This window comes from Agelaius phoeniceus, chromosome 3 (assembly GCF_051311805.1).
Source record: "Agelaius phoeniceus isolate bAgePho1 chromosome 3, bAgePho1.hap1, whole genome shotgun sequence".
Taxonomy (NCBI): Eukaryota; Metazoa; Chordata; class Aves; order Passeriformes; family Icteridae; genus Agelaius; species Agelaius phoeniceus.
Window position 1 is genome coordinate 101333878 of NC_135267.1, and position 20102 is coordinate 101353979.

General features: G+C 41.6%; 1 protein-coding gene across 2 annotated transcripts in view; it reads left to right on the forward strand.

Moving 5' to 3' along the window:
- The first annotated feature begins 1728 nt into the window (after window positions 1-1728).
- VPS54 (VPS54 subunit of GARP complex) overlaps window positions 1729-20102 on the forward strand; it is a 48557-nt gene continuing 30183 nt past the window's right edge. Inside the window, exons 1-8 of one of the 2 annotated variants that reach the window (XM_054629009.2) lie at window positions 1729-1881; window positions 2226-2309; window positions 10611-10772; window positions 11615-11720; window positions 11812-11856; window positions 13303-13381; window positions 16665-16699; window positions 18111-18168. In XM_054629009.2, coding sequence (XP_054484984.2) covers window positions 10637-10772; window positions 11615-11720; window positions 11812-11856; window positions 13303-13381; window positions 16665-16699; window positions 18111-18168 — 459 coding nt within the window. In that variant the 5' untranslated portion in view covers window positions 1729-1881; window positions 2226-2309; window positions 10611-10636. Of the gene's footprint in view, window positions 1882-2225; window positions 2310-10610; window positions 10773-11614; window positions 11857-13302; window positions 13382-16664; window positions 16700-18036; window positions 18169-20102 lie in introns of both variants that reach the window. The other variant, XM_054629006.2, reaches the window with a different exon arrangement.

Consider the following 20102-nt stretch of genomic DNA (forward strand, 5'->3'; position numbering starts at 1 on the left):
TCATAGGACTAAAGAGGGGAAAATTGGTTTACCACTAAGCTTGTAGGAAGGGCTTTCCCCTCAAAACCAGTGTCTGTAGTTAATAATCACATACAGCTGCTTCTCTGCTGGGGATTCCCTTTCCTTTTTCCTTCCACTCTCTTCCCATCCCCTCCCATCTGTTTATTTGCTAGTGGAAAGAGGTTATATAGATACTCTCAGGTCCAATTCCAGAAGGTCAGACTACTTAAAGCAAACTGTGAACTCTGGGCAAACCTAAACTTTCCAACTCAATTGTGAGCGGTTGCAGGAGCCATGGAGACACTCCCAGCCAGCTGGCAGCAATGCTGAGGCAGGAATGCCATCCTCAACCCACACAGCTGAGGATTTTTTTCTGGCTCAAGAGGAAGTAACATAAAGCAGAACCCTGGGGAGGACAGGGCTAACACCACCTCCCTCTTACAGCCTCTACAATTTCCTTACCTTTATCCATGGGACTAAATTCTGCAAACTCAGTCCTTCTGCCGTCTGGATCAATACACAGCAATCAGTTTTACATTATGTTCATGATCTCTTTGCTCACTTTATTGCTGCTGTGTCATATTTTAGAGATTAGGAGTCAGGCAGACTCCAACTAATGTGACCCCCAAGGGGAAAAAAACCCAGAAAAAGCCCAATCCACCATGTTTTGCCCAAGAGGAGCGTCTGAGAACATTGGAGGCTGTAAGGCACAAAGAGATTTCTTTGCTGCGTAGGGGAAAATATGCTATGAAAATATTGTGAGTGACATTTACAGGTTGCTGGAGGGAAATCCCCACTGGCTTCCTAACAAGCATTTAATATTTAACATAGTTGTGTTTTTTGACTGCTTTTGCTGTTCTAGCTTCCTATGAAGTCTTTTTGAGCTGTGCTAATATTAACTCCAGAAAGCCATGGATGGAATTCTGAAGCATGAGAAGATACATCTTTATTTTCTAAAGCATGTCTTTATTTTCTAAAGCATATCTATGAAAGGTATAATGGATGGTCACTGACGCTGAAGCCCACGGTTATGAAGTAATAGTAATATTAAACTAGTCTTTCTTTCTGGTAGTGTCACATTTTTTGCTCTTTAAACTCAACTTTATAAAGGGTGAGCACTGGTCAGGTCATACACATCTCTCAAGGAAGTCATCAAGGAGTTCCTGATCCTGGTGATACTCATTTGGGATTTACTGGCTGAGTCTGCAGAACAAGTTGTACCGAACCAAACTCTGCCAACCTTGACCACCAAGGAGAGAACAACATCTTCAGCCCAGTCTGTCTGGGGCCAGCACCAGACACAAACACGAGTTATTGAGCTGCAAGCCCAGGCGTGAACCCGTGTAACCCATGGATTTCCACACTCGTGCCCATAGCCACACGCTTATGTTATTAAGTACAGCCGGAATCGCTGTTGTTAATTAATCAGAGGTTCCCTGTGTTTTGTTGACTGGCACAGCGCTACGGCCGAGAATTTAAGCCTGTTTAAGGCACGACCAGGCACGAGGCTGCTACTGCTTCAGTGCCACCTAACGCACCCCTCTATTCCAGCAGCCTCTGTGGCCTGAGGGAGAACTGCAGCCTAAAATATAAATCTGAGTCAAACCGGCTGCGGAGCACCCGCGGAGGAGTTCGGTGACGAGGGTTCCCAAATGCCGGCACCGCGGGCGCCCACGGGACCGACACCACTACCCCACCGCGGGCGGCAGCGCGGCCCTTTCCGCCGGCCTCGGCCGCGGCTCCTCCCCCGGGCGGTGGCAGAGGCGGGGCCTGGTTCCTCCCGCCGCCGCCCGGGCCCTTCCTGCGCCGCCCTGCGCGGGGGCACCGACGTGTCGCGGCGGAGGAGCCGCGCTAGGCCGCGCATCCCGCCCGGCGCCTCAGGTACAGCGCGGGGGGCCCTCCCGCCGCCAGCCCCGCCGCCTCCCGCCCCCGCCCGCCGCCGGGGTTCCCCCGGGGAGCGGCCGGGAAAGTTTAATTTCCCCGGGTGCCCTTTGTGTGGGCGGCCCGGGCGGCCTGGGCCGGGCGGCGGAGCGGAGGGACGCGAGGGGAGGTGGGAGGGGGGGGGCTGCCCGCGGCCCGCTTTCCCTCCTTCCCTGCAATTCCCCGTTCCGAATTTCCATGGTAACCCCCGGTGGGCAGCGGGCGGTGCCCGGCGGGAGGCGCGGGGAGGGCGCGGAGGTGTCGGCGTGAGGCTGGGCCTCCCTCATGCGGTCACTGTCCCGCAGGTCCCCGGCAGCATTCCCGACGATGCTACGGGGAGAGATATGACGACGGCCTCCGGGAGATACTCCTGGCGTGTTCTCCATAAGGTATGGCCGGCTGGGAGCTAACGTCTAGAGCAAGTATTTAGTGTTTTCCTCCGGCGCATGGCAGCCAGGATAGACTGGGATGTGGAGCGCTAAAAGGGCTTGTTGGTTCCATAAGCCGTGTAGGAATGCGATGGTTCCTGGGTTTGTAGAGGATCCTAAAATTGTGTGATGGGGGGATTAATTTCTTGCATTTCTTTACTGTAATTTTTCAAAGACGGTATGTGATGTTGAGAGAAATACACATATGGGGGTATAAAATACCAACCTTCTGCAATCCCAGCAGAAACTTTCCCCTTCTGACTGTTCAGTTTAGGCCTTAGTATGTTGCTAAGTCCCTTTTTTCTTCTCCATTATTCTTATAATGTCTAAATACTTAGGATTTCTGTTACAGGACACAGAGTTATCACAATCCAGCATAAAAAAATATAGAATGCCTATTTTAAAGTTCATCAAAGTAATTACTGGGCTACAGATTTGCTTTTTTGTTGTTTTGTTTTGGTTTTTTTTTTTTTCGTTTCTAGCATAGGTGGTGTATTGACTTTCCTGTCTTACCTGTACTGATGAAGTCCTGAATAAGAAGTCCTATGGACTTGTGCAGCTGTTGCTGTGCAACTCTGCAAGAAATTGCTCTCTTACTCAAAAAACCCAACTGCAGTATGTTAATTGTTGTAGTGGCTGCAGTAATTACTGTTGTGACATGAGAGTCAGTGTGACTCTTTGACAGACTGTAGTGCAGACAAAAGGTCTTGAAATGCTTTGGGCATTAGGTTGGTGTATCTGTTGGGTAGGAGAACAGTGCCTAAAATGGGTGATAGATAGGAGATCCACGGCTGTTCATGCAAAAGTCACCAGTGAGGCCAGAAGGTTGCACGATGAGAAGCATCTCTACCTCTCCTATCCCATTTGCCAGTAACAAGATCTGTCCCAAGTGTCCCTCTCAGCACCATCTTTCTTTGTAGTGGGAGTCTGGCATGTGTGCAGGAATCTTGCCTTGTTGACGAGCACAAACTTCATGGGAGGAGAAGGAGATGCACATTTCCAATGTTGAACAGAGATATTGTTTGCCTGGCAAATGTCAGGCGCCGCTAGAAATGAGTGGAGAAAGCAGACTGCAGGCTTTTCTTTGGCAGTTTGAGCAGGAAGAGATTGGGAAATGGAATCATGATCATGTAGGTGTTGTTTCTTCTTTTGGGGCAGCAGCTCTGTGAAGAAGCCACTTCTGCTTTCCTTCTCCAGAGTTTGGGGAACATGAGGAGCTGTGAGTCTGAGGAAAAGAGAAGGCCCATGAACATCATATTGTCCTTCCAGTTGAGAGGCTCACATTTTCTCTTTGGTTTCCTTTTTGTTTTTTTCCCCGTCACACTTTGTTTATTCTTGTCTTGTTTTATGAATGGAGCAGAAAGAGTGAGCAGGTGAGCATGAGTGTGGATGTTCTACGTACATTTTTCTGGCACCTCATATGAGTAAGTCCAAATCATATTTACCAGCAAATCTAGGATTTGTCTTAATATTTCTAGCTTTTTGTACCCACCTCACATAGGTGCTAGATTAAAAAAAAAAAAAAACCAAACAAAACTGAATATTCTCAGCAGAAGGTAAAGAATTGTTAACGTGGCTCCTTCATACTCAAAACTGACAGGTCCATGTACTGATCAGGTGTTCCAAGGTACTCATACCTGATAGCTTAAATATCCCAGCTTTTTCTCTATCAATCTGGTTCTTAAATTAAAAAAAAAAAGGGGGGGCTCTTTTGGATGTGTGTGGGTATGTGTTAGGGCTAGATTATTAGAATTGGGGTAGCATGTCTGGCACTTTGCAATATGTTAGAGAGTTTTCATCATTTTTATACAGTCACTGCAAGACTGTATACAGCAGTATGGACTTTATACAGCAGTGTAAGACCTTCCTTTTGGTTTTTGGCATTCTAGGTGTAGCATGACCATACTGGGTTTATGCCATGGAATTTTTTATTCTTTTTGTCAACGGAAGCTGTTTAAGGGATAAAAAGGAAGTAATGTGAATAGAGGTGATCAGTTTTGTTTGATCTTCTGTTGGGCAGGTATTAATACCACGAGGACTGTCAGCAAACATGGATGGCATGCTCCGTTGCTCACCAGGTTAAAGTTTGGATGTTCTTGTTTGCAGAGTACCTGCCCTGTAGAGTGACAGTGGACTGGCATCCTGTGTCAGGACTTGATGTGAGGTGCACTGGGCCTGCTTTTTGATAGTCTGGTTGCAGCTTTATGCACAATGTCAAACTGTGAAATATTTTTAATTGGCTCCCTCATAGCCACTTCCGGTTCAGGACTTGGATAAGGCTTTGGAACACATGATTCCCATGAAAATTCATATTTTTAGGAAGTTATTTTCTGATGAACAAGAGCCTGGTCCTGCTGAAGATGGCAAGTGGAGGGGCTGTACAGGGAATCGTGCTGTCGACACAAATTGCCATGAGCATCTGTTGGACTCCTTTTGTCACGTCAGGACCTCGGTGTTGGGCTTTTTGCTGGGGCTGGTGCAGTTCTTCTGCCTTTTCTCCACATGTCACTGCTCTGCAGTGTCTACCTTTAACAGACTTGTAGCAGGAATGCCTGCTGGGGCTCCTTGGTCTTTGTTCAGCTCTGTGGACCTCTCTGGAGCTCTGTAAGATGCTCATATTTCACTGTTTTCCAAGGGGATAATGCACACTGTAATGATGATGCCTGGAAAAAAGGGTACAAAGAGACTTCATTCTCATCTTGTGTGATAGTGTGGGCAACTAACCACAGGGCCTTTTCTGACACATATTTTTACTGCTTTGATGATTGTTTCTGAACGATTCTGTCATCTCTGGTGTGGAAGAACTGGGTGCATAACGACATAAATAGCTGTAGGTAGGTCTGTTTCTCCAGCACAGAGTCTGCCTTCTGATTTCAAATTAGTGCTCAGCATTGGGAGGTTGGGTTTCCAGGTGAGAGGAAGTACATTTGCTACAGTGGGTACACCACAAGTGTTTAGTATAATTGTTTATTTGGTACCTGAATGAAAGTGAAATATTACTTTCCAGATAGTTTGTCTAAAAGGAGATAAATAGCTTTCCAGTTTTTGACAAAATGTTTACACTTGTGGATTTTATTAAATAACAAGATTTTGTTCAGTGATGGGACATTTTGGGATAATTCTTTTCAGAGGATTTTATTCCTGTGTTTAAAGAAATGAAGCTCAGCTAAAGCTTTTTTTTAAATTTTTTTTCTTAAATCTGCTGTTCATGTGGCTACAGCTGGGAAGGGCAAAAGAAACCGTTACAAAATGTGATAATATGAAAGTCAGATGTTGTTTTATCCTGGCCTTGTAGGCTACCCATGGTGCTTTGCAGTGGAGATGCAGCTGTTCTGTTCTTTCTTTGGAGTCACTACTGTTTTTTCTTGCCTCTTTCCCTGTTTGAGGAGAATGTTTTGAGATGTTCTTATGAAAGAGACAATTCAAGGGGAGGGTGGTGGCATTACTCTTTGGGCTATTCAAGAGCTTTTGCTTTTCCACAGCCCCTGTTCTGCAGTTTGGTGGGAAAGTAGCACAGTCTGAGGAATTACAGAGTCTGCTGAAGCATAACAGCATGTGTGGTTAAGCAGGGCTGATGGGAAATGCAGATAACTTGTACATTGCTTTCTTGTCGGGTTGATTTCATCCCAGCAAGGCTAACCTGGACGGTCATCAGTGATGCTAACTTTGCAGAGAGGGTACACCCTCAGTGCGAGAACATGAGACTGGGGATAATGTTGGGGTGTGCAGAATGCACTCAAATACACGGAGTTTTTTTGTGAATACAAATACAGTTGTATTTATTAGGCTCTCAGAGAGGCCAGGCTCATATGGCCTCCTCTCTAAGTTATGTGAAGAGGTTTTATGTTGGAGTGTGCTCCAAATGCAGGTGGCTTGCCATGGGGACATGTCACTGCTCTCCTCTGACTCTGGCCTCATCATTGCTCTGAGAGTCATCATCTTCCTGCCCTGAAACCCCAGGGTGGAAGTAGGTGTTCAGGAAGAGCTTGGCTTAGCAGAACAGCTCCCACAGCTTTAACCTCAGTCTCTGAAACTGCTTAAATGTTTCTGCTTCAAGCTGACCTTGGCTCCCCTGCTGCAACAGGGATGTCTGTCTCAGGGCACCAGGGACAAGCATGGAGATTTCAGCCTGAGGAATTAGCTGGTTGGAAAAAAAAAGTGAAAGCTTGCACTAGTGCAGTCTGGCTCACATTGTCTTACAAAGGTGCTGTGTACTTTGCTTGTACCATGGTTTCCCTGTTACTGCGTGAAATCCTGCTGTTTTAGAGCTGTGTAATAATACATAGGGAAAGCTCAACTTTTGAGGATAGAGTAAATATATTAGGCCAATAACAGCATGCCATTTATTAGCTGTTGAGGTCCTGGAAGGAGTCCCTTGTGTATTTTTACCTTTTTGTTAGTTTCAGGTATGCTTTTCTTTAATAAATATCTTCAGTATTTATCATATGTTCCTGAAATGGTGCAGTATCTTGCTTTAGCTTGACTTGTGGGTGGCTTCTGATAGTTTTCTATTCCAAAGCATGTTGGGTAGCCAGAAGAGTGCTTGAAATATTTTAATTTCACTCTGTTGTTGCCAAAGCCTCGACAAGCAGCAGGGACTTTAGCATGCCATTTGTGTTCACAGAGAAACTTCTCCTGCCTTACCTTTGGGATGCAGAGCATATCCCTTGAAAAGTGCCTGCTGGTGTCCAAGTGTGGCTTGTTGTGGACAGTGGGGAATGCTTGAAGGAAAGCTTGCTCAGTGTTGCATGTTCAGTTGGAACCCTGAGGGCTCTTCCCCCTGAGTGCCGACTGTCTCTTCTTAGGTGTCACTATTTTTGAAGCTGAAATAAAATTTGGAGAGCAGATTCTATAAATGATATTGGAAAAACAAAGCATGTGAATAATTACACTCAGAATATGGGAAGGAGGTTTGTGAAGAACTTTTGTACAAGTGCTGCTACTTAGAAAAACAAGCACGTTCTCCAGAGTTACAACCACCCTGTGCAATCACTTCAGAGTAATACACTTTGTTGTTGTGCTCTCTTCCAACAGCTGAAACCTCGGGTGTGAAACTCAAGAGTCACAGCGCAGTCATCTCAGAAATAGCCTCATGTGATTAATGCAGTGCTGCCTCACAGAGCTGCTCTTTGCTGACTGTGCAGTACCAAGCCTGTGGCTCTTGCTCTCGTCACCGCAGTGTTTTGTTCCATGCTGTGTTGTACAGCTGTGTCATATTGTACTTGCTGAGCATGTTACTGAACAAGAGTGTTTTTAAAGAGGAGGCTGTAAGTTGAAATGCAAGTCTTTGTGTGCTCAAAACTCTAGGAATACTGTCAGTTCAGATCATCAAAGCTATTTTTGTTGTTGCCGTGGCTGATTTAGTTTAACTTCAGTGGTATTAAGTCATTACAGTGACAGTGTAATTTAATATAATATTTTTAAATAAGGAAATTAATACAGTGTGTGCAAAACAGATGTAATATATTGAAGGCATATTGCAAGTAGAGCCATAATCCTGGGTTGCAGGCTCCATCACTACTTTTGTGTCTAACCTCTAAACGTTTTCTTAATTGTGTTAGTTTAATACACATTGCTAGACAAAATGTGAGCAAATTATGGTAATTACTGGAGAGAACACAGTTGATCTAAACCATTTTAATTGTATATAATTTAAACACTGATGTCATGAAGTTACACAGTCACATATTTTTACTACAGCCATATGTTCTTCTAAGTAAGAGACTCAGGGGACTCACCATTTCATAATTGACTCTGCACAGTTAATGCAGTTAACTGAGTTTACCTGCCTGGCATTTTGCACAGTTAGTGCAGTTAACTGCTTTTACCTGCCTTTCACTTGCATGGAAAATAGAATGAGTTAAAATACGCTGCAGAACTTTTGTTCTGTGTTAACACTGAGTTTCATTTTTTTGGTATGTTTAAATCAGCAAATTTGTTTATTATTGTGTATTTTAAAATGTTGATTTAGGGGCTAGTTATAGATTCATTTGTCTATAAAATGTTTATTAGTGGAGCACAAGGAGCTGCTGTTCTGTTGGTGAACAAATTTAAGTTTTTCAATTGTGGGTAAGGTTATTGTACAGAGATTAGTGTAGGGCAGGATTTTTGCCTTTATATGGGCTTGGCACATATTCCTTTGTAATGTGGATTTAATTCAGGTACGATTGCCCAGTTTTCTTTGTCTTTCTGAAGTTATACTTTGTTGGTCAATTTAAGAACTACATTTTGAGGAATGTCTCGTTTTGGGCAGTACAGAGATGAGTTTTTTCCTGTACAAATGTGGTTGTTCATTTGGGTTAATTATCCATAAGGTCCTAACTTATGAGGGTACTAGAATAGCTGCTAGCTATGAATAATTTAGTACAGCATCAGATTGCGTGCCACTTAAGAAAGCCTCTGCCTATGAAGCCTTGTATCTTGTTGAAATCCACTCAACAGTATGAAGGTTACTGCTTGCACTGGTATTTTATTGTACTCTTTCCTTTCTATTTTAAGATTTGTCATTAAATATTTCATGATGATAAGTAATGAAAATACCTGTGCAAGAGTAGGCGGCCAAGCTTGTTTTTGAAATGCTGAGGTGTTGAGCTACTCTTCAGTCTTAACTTGTCTTTGAAATTTGTTTTGAATCTTTGGCTAGCATCACACAGATAGCATTTTCTTTACACAGATTTATGTAGTTGAGACAATTCATATCCTAGACAATTCTTTGAGATGGTACTTCATTGTGGGGAAAGCAGAAAGGCTTAATGAATGGCTTGCAAGAGTTACAAGATTTCAGTGCTTTCTACAAATTGCTCGAGTTGCTCATACATCTGACTAGAGCAGACTGTGGCTCATATTACAGAGGCTTTTTCAGGAGAAAAACTGCAAATACAGCACTTTGAAGCAGTTCCAAGTGCAGATAAATTTATTGTATGCCTTTAGGAGACTTGGTCATGGCAACATAGCACTGGATGTGTTTTTTAAGAATGCTAAAATAAGTGTTTTATCATAATAGACTAGATTTTTCACAAAACCACCCCAAACATTTGAGAAGAGCTTAATTGAGAAGTTACTTTGGAAATGTCAAGGGAAGAACATAAGCAATAAAAGTAGTAGAGAAAAAGGGTTTTGTGGGGCCTTTGGGGGAGAGAGATTAATGCTTTATGATATTTAAGGAAGATCTGTCAGATGTCTGGAAAGGTCTGACTACTTCTGACTGTTCCCATTCTCTGCTAGTAAGTTTTCCTTACTATGGACCTCTTCATTGATATACTCTGTTATAGCTGAGCATCTCTTTTAGAATTGTTTTGTAGGACACTTTTAACAAAGTAGAACCTGTTCCTTTTATTTTCCGAATGAGATTTGTAATATATGTGATGCTGCTGGAAGCCGACGGGGTGAGATACAGCCATCCCTTGGTGCCTGCTTTAGCACTTGAAGATAAAATTGGCCTTTAATCTTTTTGTGCTCTTTCACAGGGTAGTGAGTAATTTAAGTGTCCATTAAGGGTTAGTAGTTAAATGCTAAGATCTTGCTAGGTGTGTTTAATTTCTCCTTAAAGGCGAGGATCCAGATGAGTCCCTTTGAACAGGCACTCCGTGAGCTGTGCAGTTTTAATAAACTCTCAAACCCTAATAGTTGTGCAGTCTACTACTGTCTGATACTTTGATGGAAATGCAGTTTTGTTTACAGATGGAAAGAATTCATTAAGTTCAGCCCTGGTGTAAAATTTTTAAGGTTATTTATTTTCAAACTGGGGTCTTAAAATTGAACTGAAAATTAGTGGGACTTTCCTTACTCTGGAGCTTTTTGATCTATGATTTAATTGTCTTCTCTGTGCAAATACATTATGCTGGAACAAACTCTACTCTACTAGGCAGCCATAAGAGTTGAATTGTCAGTTTTCCTGATTCAAGTACAAGGTTTCCTGATATTTGAGAGGAAATTCTATTGTGAATGTATGCACTGTGGCTGCAATAGTTATGGCAAGAAAGGAAGAAGTGCCTGAAAGACTTACTTTTTTTTTTCAAGTGTAACATTTTATTGTTGCTGTGCACAGGAACAGGCTATCCTCCAAACCTGCAGGTGTGTGAAGAACAGACTATGAAGTTACATTCTGCCTTTTATTTTTGTGTTTAAAGTAAACTTTCTCCTGTTGTTGAAATGTGTCAGTTGAAGTACTGCAGTTAAAAACAATACTGGAGTGTCATTGTTTTGATACAGTGTCTCCCCAGAGCTTTATTAAAGCCTTGATATCTATTGTTTCCTCTTTAGCTTTTATCAAGTGGTGATTTTATGCAATGGCATCAAGCCACAGTTCCTCACCAGTGCCTCAGTCGAACAGCAGTGATGCTTTCTTTAAAAAAGAAGCGGACGCCACGAAACGCTTTCGCCCTGTGCAGTCCCTGCCGGACGTGTGTCCCAAGGAACCCACAGGTAATGTTGGTGTGCAGGCAGAGGGACAAAGCAGCTCCATTTGCTGAACCATTGCCAGCTATCCAGTCAATATTTCTTGTATACTGGTGTAGTGTACTAAGCCATAGTCTTCCAAGCATGCTGGGATTCTTTTTTATACCACCCAGTGTCCCTTTGGAGCAATAGGAGAGACTATTTGCAGCTTGTTTTAAGATGTCCCCATTTTAGGTGGGACTTTGCTTGCATCATTCCACATTACAGCTATGATCCATACTCCATGTAAGAAGAGGGTGCAGTGTGACAGAGCTAGTAGGAGACATGTCCAGTGTGCTTGGAGCCTGACTGCATTCCTTCTGGGAGATACCCCAGCCCTTCTGCAGGAAGAAGCAAGTCACCTGTCTGTAGTACTAAGGCTCTGGTGCTGTTGTTAAACCAGATTTTAGTCATGGTTCCAGCTGTTGTGTTGCACTGAAGCTTAGTTTACACAAAGGAGTAGGTGGGATGGGATCTTAAGAATTATGACATATAATGCTAACAAATTACAGCTCTCATTCTGATCAAGATCAGATTATTAGAAATATGTTTGTGGTTGGGATCTTTTTCTCTTCAGTAGAAACTAATGTTGAATGAAATCTGTTTAATGAGTATCAATACACCACTTCTGTGTCCAAAACTTGAGTTGGTTAATCTCATAGAAGAAATGCAAGGTGAAATGTTACAGGAGAATATCATCAGTCGTTTGCATAGATAATTCTAATCAGTATGTAATTGGTAAAATATGGTTTGCTTAAGAACCACATTTTAACAAAAGCTTACAGCTTTGTTTCTCACCCTAACAAACTGTCTTGTCTTTTGTGCTGCAGGCAATCCCAATAGCTTACATGACAGCCCATCTCTAGTTGTGGATCAGCAAAGATGGACTATTTATCATTCCAAAGTCAATCTCCCAGCAGCACTAAATGATCCTAGGTTAGCAAAAAGGGAATCTGATTTCTTTACAAAAACATGGGGAGTGGACTTTGTGGACACTGAAGTCACGCCTTCATTCTACCTCCCACAGATCACCAAGGAACATTTTGCATTATACCAACAGGAAATCACTCCGGTAAGAACTCCCAATTAGGTGCACATAGTCCTAGGAACCAGAAAGAGATGCTTCTTCTAATTAGATTATCCTGGCTAGTAGCCCACTGTACAGGTAGTTGATAATTAATTTGCTTTTTCAGTGTTGTTTGGGTCTTCATTAGACATTTCTGGTTTTATAATCTCAGAACCCATCGTGTGGAAAATGCTCTCTGAATTGTCCTGAGGCAATTTCATGTTATTTTTAACTTCTGTTTCTGAGTACCAAGCTCTGCACCAGGGCTTGCAGTTCATATTTATTCTTTCTGGTTGTTAATCCTTTTTTCCTGTAAGGATTGTTTAAGGATTGGGCTCTACAATGCAACATAGCATTCTCAGACCTTTGGATCAAATGACTACATGCTGCAAGGATTGGCAATATTTTTTAGGAGTCTTCAATCTAAACATTGAAACATTTATACATTGACTTCTTAAACTTAGAAGAGGCCTATTGTCTTGGTGATTTCTTTTGTAACAGGGAAGTGTAAGCTACACCTAAGGACACCAGGACCAGTAGGAGACTTCTACAATCTCTTAAAAATACAAGTGTCAGTAAGTATGTAGTATTTTCTTTTTAACTGAAAGAACATGTAGAAGTCTCCTGCTGTTCTCTGCTTCCTTGGTTTGTAACTTCCTTATTTTTTTTTGTCGGTTCAGAATTAGCTGCAGGAAATGTTACTTGTGTAATTATAGTTAAAGACTGTAGAAGGGAATTGTTTATAAATGAACTACAACTGAACTATTGCCTTTAACTCACATATTCAGCATTTAAAATGTTTTAAGATTTCATCCTTTAAAATTAGTACTTCATGCAGTGACTGCTAAATGAAGGAAGGTTTTGAAACTGGGACCTGAGCTGTGATGTATCTTCTTGCAGAAATCTAGTTAACATTGATGCTCTTTAGAAACATAATTTATCACCACTATGGTCTCTGGTGGTGTTTAAAATTCGAAGCTCAGCATGATGAAACAAGATATGTGGTTTCAGCAAGGCACTCATTAGTAATATGTGCAAGTAATTTCTACTTACGTCCAATTTGATTTAGCAATGAAAAAGGATTCTTTGTGTGTTAGTGTGATTCCTGGATTAGTCAGCAAATAAGTGTTTGTATATGTAATTACAGTTGATCTATAATTGTATATCATTATGTAGAGAAGTTATTACACTTCTTCAATAATGTCTGTGTTCATTTTCTCTTGAGATGTAAAGATACAGGAAAAAAAACAACACATCCACTACAGGTTGAAGTTTTTAGTACCTTTCACCTGGACAAACTTTGTCTGAGCTTATAAGAGGAAGAAAATACTGTGAACTTGCCAGAATTATTTTGCATAATTTAGTTGTGTTTCACTGAATGTTTTGCTTCAAATGAAAAAAATCTTGGTTTTAAGCATCAGAATAATTCTTAATATATTTTCTCTTCTACAGAGAGAGAAGGTTCATGAAAGGTGCAAGAATATTTGTACTCCTAAAGATACCTTTGACAGGACACTATTACACACTCACGGTACAGTCAAAGCCTCCTTTAGTCATTAAAAAGTGGTGTATTTTTTGTATCAGTATGTTATAACATCAGTAGCAAGTGTTATAAATGTTACTCATCATTGATTCTATAATGTGCTAATTGTCCCTGTTATTTGCTTGAGATCTTCATGTACAATAATAGCCGATGATTTCTTTGAAGCAAGAATTAAAAACTCAGATGTGGTAGGCTGAGAGGTATTCATGACCACTGCTGACATTTGTAGGTCAAAATATTAATGATACCTGCTCTTAAACTTTTTCTTGGCACGTTTGGATTTGTCACAGGTCATTGTGGCCCTGGCAGTGTTTTCTTTAACTGCTTTTTATTTAAAGATCCATTGAAACTGGTGCATCAAATTTGTATCACCTGTTGGCTTCTCAGTGAAGAACTGCAGTGCCATTCCTGTATCTCTGCCATGAAAGTCATGTCATGGCTGAGGTGGGAAATTATATCTCTAGATGATCTACTCTAGACTATCTGCTCAAGCCAGGGAGGACAGTGTCCAGTTGGGTTGTGAATCTCACAGATGGAAATGACACAATCTGTCTGGGCAACCTGTTTCAGTGTTTTACCACCCTCCCAGTAAAAATACTTCCTTGTGTTCAAATGAAATCTTTCATGTATCAGTTTCTGCCCATTGCCTCCTGTCCTGGCACTGGGCACCACTGAGAAAATTCAACTTTGTGTTCTTTGCACCCCCTCATCAGATCTTTAAGCACACTGACCTTCCCTGGCCTTTTCCAGTCTAAACAGTCTCTCCTTCTTGTTTCTTAATCATCTTTGTGGCTCTTGACATGATTCATTCCAGAATGTCTAGGTCTGCCTTGTGCTGGGGTGCTTAAACCTGCACTTGAAGGCTGAATTTCAGGACTTCATGGAAGTAGTTCAACTAGTAGGAAACTAGACAGGAAGGAAGGCAAGGGGCAAAATAAAAATAAAAAAATAGAAAAAAAATATACATAAAAGAAGCACTCATAACTTGGAGAAAGTTTTTATTATTTATTTTAATTTACTTTCTCAAAAACATTAGCATAAAAGGGTTTATTTATCAGTCTTGATAAATCTTATCTATATCAATGTCTACAGGTCATACAGCAAAAAGGATTCAGTAGTTTACTCCTTCTGATCAAGTTATTTCTGCTTTCTTCCTCCTCTTCTGTGCCAAAGGAAGCCCTTTTGGGGGTTTCTCTCTATTGGTGTTACTTTGGAATAGCTGTTCCAGAATGAGTCTGTCTGTGCTGCATACTGAGACATAAACTAGAGATTTTAGAGGAGCTAAGATTTTAGTTAGAGATAAGCTTTATTGGAGTTAATTAAAATAAGTGGGTAGGCCTTGATGAAGTTAGGAGTTAGTAGTTAACTAATAATTGATTGCTTGTCAACACAATGTTTGGTTAGCTGGGTTTATAATGAAGAATATAGAGACTGATAAATAGCGTTTAGGAACATAAGACGATTGTAGGCCTCCTCTGTTCTGAAACCAATTGAAGATGGGGAATGGGAGTTCTACCAATGGGTTCATTTGTCATATTTGCATTGAAAAGGTAGAAAGGTCAGAACGAGGAAGACTTCATTTACTTCCTCATTTTGGGACCCTCCCCATGAAAGGGACCACCGACTCATTTTGAGGAACAAACTACACATGCTTAATAGCTTTTGAACTAATATGAAGCAGGGAATGGGATGTACCAAAGTTATGAGTATGCATTTGTATTTTGGATATTCAATACTTGTGTAGATAAAAGGGCTCTGTAATCACCTGTAAATTGTGGTGTGTATTTGGGAGCTATCCCTCACGCTGCCCAGAGTCACAATAAACATACACTTTCTAACTTTGAACTGTTAGAGAGTCTTTGTCTGTCACAGTTGGATATTGGTACTAGATCAATATCCGTATTTTTTTAAATAAATCAATACTGCAAAATCAAAGTGCCTTCTTCAGTCTTACCTTAATCCATCTTAAAAGAGTATGAGTGTTTTGAAAAGAGAAAGTTACTGTCACCAAAGTAACTGGGAGCTGCTTGTGTAGCTGGACAGTTCTTAGTAGAAGCATCATTTGGTAGACTGAAGCTTGTGATTTTCTATAAATTCTGCTGTTACTGTTTCCTGTCTTCCTCTAACTCCATCCCACAAGACTTAGCCTTTCGCTCCTGTAAGAACTGGTCTGTGCAAAGGCTGAGGACAGCAGGATGATTCCAAGATTGCCTTTTGTACTTTGATACAAATAAGAGACAAATGAAGTAAAAACCAAAGAGAGCAGTATGGGAGCTGATGCTGGGGTAGCACTTGCATTGTTTGTCAGGGTTGAGCAGACTGTGCAGCAGAGATATGGGCTTGTTTCTTGTCAATTCCTCGACTTTTTTGTCCTCCAGTGTGCCCCTTTTTCATAATGCCCACTAAAGTAATGAGTAAGGGTGGGACAGGGGATTTTGGCTGAACTTCAAAAGTCTGAATTTGCTGTTTCTTCAAGTTCTGCTGGGATACAATGAATTAACTCTTTTCCCAGCTCAGTGTTCTCACCCTGTGCAATTGCCAGGTCAGCATACTCCATGGGAATTAGTGCTGCTGTGCTGCTTGGTCAGTGCTTGGGACTCTGGCCTGAGCCCTCATTGCCAGTCTTTGTGCATCCAATCTCCAAGTGCTGTGCAAAAGTGATTATATGGGCAGCTTCAGTCTGAAGCATTAAAACTGGGATGATGTTAGAAGGACCTTTTACTGGCCCTTGCCAGTGCACTAATGAATGTGAAGTGCTAAGTGGATTGCTTTGTGTGACAATCACTGACAGTGCCAAAGCAGCCAAGTGCAAGCTCCCTTGAGTAGTCTGGGCATGAGACCTGAACTGCAAAGGACCAAAGAGTACTTCAAGGAATCAGAATATTTCAGGTTGGCAGGGACTTCAGAAGGACTTTATTGCAACTGCCATCTCAAAGCCAGTTCAGCTGTGAGGTCAGACCAAGCCATTCAAAGCTTTACCAAGAAAAATAGAAATATCCAGAAAGTATCTACAAATATATATCCGGAAGATCTCCAAAGTACCCAGCCCTTCTGGGCAGCCTGCTCCAATGCTTGACTGTCCTCATATCATCAAGGTTCTCCTCATGTTCAGTCAGGAAGTTTCATTTCAGTTTGTAAGTAAGCATGTTCCCCCTCTGTGAGGAGCATGGCACCATTGTCTTGAAAACTTCCTCATGGGATTCACTTGTTCAAGGGAATTGTTTCCTATTGTTTGCTCATGAATGACTACCTGTGTTTTGTTTAATTTTAGATAAATCCAGGACAGATCTGGAACAAGTACCTAAGGTATGGCTTCTGGGCACTGAATATATATACTGTTGCTTGCAAGCCGGAGCTGTTGTAAGGCTTTCTCACACAAAGTATTGGATATATGCATGTACTCTGTTCTTTGTAGAAATTTTGTCCTCACTGATGACTTGGGTTGATTCTTAAGAGGATCTGTAGTGTTCAGAATTTAAAGACTAAGGATGATTTGCTTTGTCTTTTTTTTTCCTTATTGTTTCCATGGTCTCAGTTTTCCCCTTAAAGTATAATTTAACTACCATTATTTTTTCATCTTTAAATAAATGAAGTTAAGATGTCAAAACTGAGCAGAATTAGCCAATCTAGGAGGAAGGGAAAACTGAAGAGTTTGAGAAAAGCTTGAATATTGCCTAGTGTACAACTCCGCATTAGGTTTAACTACTTGAATCCTTGATCAGAGCTCACTTGCATATAAGCATGGAGCATACATGATGTGGATTTTTGTGTCAGGCTGACACAAAAGACACAGCTCCAGATTCCATTTTAGTCTGAATAATTTTTTATAGGTACAGTAAGAAGTCAGAGTATTAACATGGGTCAGCATCTCTGTGCCAGTTGTGTAGGCTGTGACTTGAGTAGTTGCCACTGCAGTGTTTAAAGTCCAGGAAACAAGAATGCTTGAGTGTGGTGTGATGCTAAAGTCTGCGTTGAACCTTTTAAAATTACACTTCATAAATAAAAGAAAGAGAGTTCTACTGCCTGCCTGTAAGCTCAGGGTTTGGTCAAGGATAAATAATGTTACCTGAGAGAATTTTAGACTAATAATTCTCCAGGAGGTGTGGTTAATGTTATGTGTTACTGACTCTTCCTGTGCCCAGCACAGTTGCTACATCCTGCCTAAAGGATGTCAGCTTGAGGCTCTGCTCCCTCGCAGAGAAATACTTGCTGCACCCTGACAGCCAGCTAGATGATCAACCTGGTTGGAGCTGTGGCCCCAGGAATGAGCAGATAGCAGCAGGATGCCCTTGTTAGTGAAGAAGCTTTGCTCAGATCCTTGAGAGGGCCCACCTGCACTTCAAAGCTGCCTATGTTTGCACACTTGGCATGTTTAGGTCATCTCAGGTGGTTGAATCCATATGTAATTTTGGAGCTGTGACTTCTACTTTCAGGAGGATGTGACTGTCAGATCACAGAAGCTTTTAAAGTACATTGGTTGTAAGGTCTGAAATGAATTTGTTTGCCAGAATAAATGAAAATCTGGATTTTGAAATCAACAAATAAGGTCTCTGTTAGCTTAATGAGACAGGAGATATGTTAAACTGGGGCAAAAATATAGGGGTGAGTGAGGCACATTTATTTCTTTTGTTTTTCTATTTCAGATTTTTATGAAACCAGATTTTGCCTTGGAAGATTCCTTAACATTTAATGCCGTTTTACCATGGTCTCATTTTAGTACCGCTGGTGGCAAAGGAAATCGTGATGCAGCTTCCTCCAAGTTACTTCAAGAAAAGGTACAACTTTGACACAAGTTATGGTTATCCATCAGTGCTGGTGGATACTGCAAAGGAACTCCATGGCTGCTGCTGTGTAGTGTTTCTTGAGGCATCATTGTGGGCTTTGCTATCTCTCATTTTACATCAGGCTGCAGATTGTTAGGAAATCATGCAGGAAGCATCCTGCTGGAAGAGAACTCTTTTTCCCTGCTCAGTAAATCTGTCAAATGTGGAAAAAAAGAATCTGTGTATTATGTAACAACTGGCTTTTCACGACAGCTGTAACTTACTGAAACAGCTGGATATGGAGAACTTCAGAGGTGTGGAGTAGTTTTCTTAGGGAGGAAGAGCAGTTCCGTAGAAGGGAATGCTGGATTGCACAGGTTGTACACTGTGTCAGACTGTTATTTTCCAACATCTCAGGAAAATTTCAGATTCAAGGCACTGTGGTTTCTGTGCTAAAAGCAATACTAAATCCTATGGTGTTTGTGTTTTAGGAGATTCCTCTTTTGTTGTTGTCTGCACTGGTCTGGTTTTGCATTTCACAAAGAAGAACATGAAAGCAGAGCGGTTTCTTTTATATTGGAAACAGAAGTCTCTTCTTGGTTGTTTTTATCTTTTTTCTTGCTAGTTATGTAGTCATAATATAGAAAATCTCATAATGAGTCATCTTTGCAGTACAAATGCCCATAAAATGCTTTTAGAAAATCTGAGTAGTGAGGTACATTGGGAAAAAATAAGGTACCTTAGGAAAAAATAACATGAGATTGTCTGGAAAGTGTTTCCAAATTTCTGGGAATTAGTCTTCCTCCTCTCCTGCCAGCTCAGGAAGAAGTGACAGGTTCTGCTGGAGGCTAACTCAAAGGTATGTTAGGTTGTCCTCCATATCTAAAGTTGGAGGAAGGCTTCTTTGGAGTTTTTTGGGGCAGTTGCTGTCTGAAGATGAAAAAGCAGTGTCTGGCATATGCTGAAATTCCCAAAATGTGCCTGGAAACAGCATGGACGCTCAGAATGGACTTGTGTTGAAGCAGACCCAGAGCCCTCAGTGATGCAGAGGAGTGAAAACACTGCTTCATATGACTGAAATGAGCCCACGTTTGTTGTTTTACTTTTTAAAGCCTCTGAACTGCACGGGGTTTACACTTACCACATGTAAATATGCACCCTGCTGCCGTAATTGTCCCTAGCTCCAGGCACCATTTTCCAACAGGATTTTGTAAACCTTGTCTAAAGCAAGATCTTTTGGACTGCTGTTGATCTACTTAAAAATTTCCTCATGGTGTTTTCTTCTTTACCTCCTCCCATGTGTTGCCCTACATTGGGATTGTGAGCTTTCTGCGGCAGGTGCTGCTTGCTCTGTTTGTTCTACCTTGTTTAGCATAGTGAAGGGACCTGGGGCATCTGGTTGGTACAATCACATAAATAATTGTTTGTAATAGCCCTTTCTCTGATCCCTGTGTCAGAATCTGTCTTGGCTTTCCCTGTGGCTAGGTGTGTCACAGCTGGTTGGTGGAGGATGCTTCTGATTAAATTAGATGTGAACAAAAAAGGTGGGTTTGTATGTTGTATAAATCCTTAGTGTATCCATGGGAAGCAGTATGAAAATAACTCCAAGAAGGAGACATTCTCCAGCTGATTTCCTTTCCATCTCTGGTTGGCCTTTTGGAATTCAGCAGGAGGTTTGAATGCTTGGCACCTCTGAGAAACCAGGTCATCTGAGCATTAACATTCAGATGAGCATCCTAAAGCTTCAGTCCTTGGAGTTTGCATATTCAGCCTAAGCCAAAACACAGAGCTATTACAGTGAAAGAATCAGACCAGCACAGTGGTCTGGTGACTGTTGGACATAGAGAATTTGAATTTTAGGTTCTGAACATGTAGGTGTACTGTCTCTGGGAATCCCAGAATCACAGTGCCAGCACACAGGAAAAAGGCTTAGTACTAATTCCAGC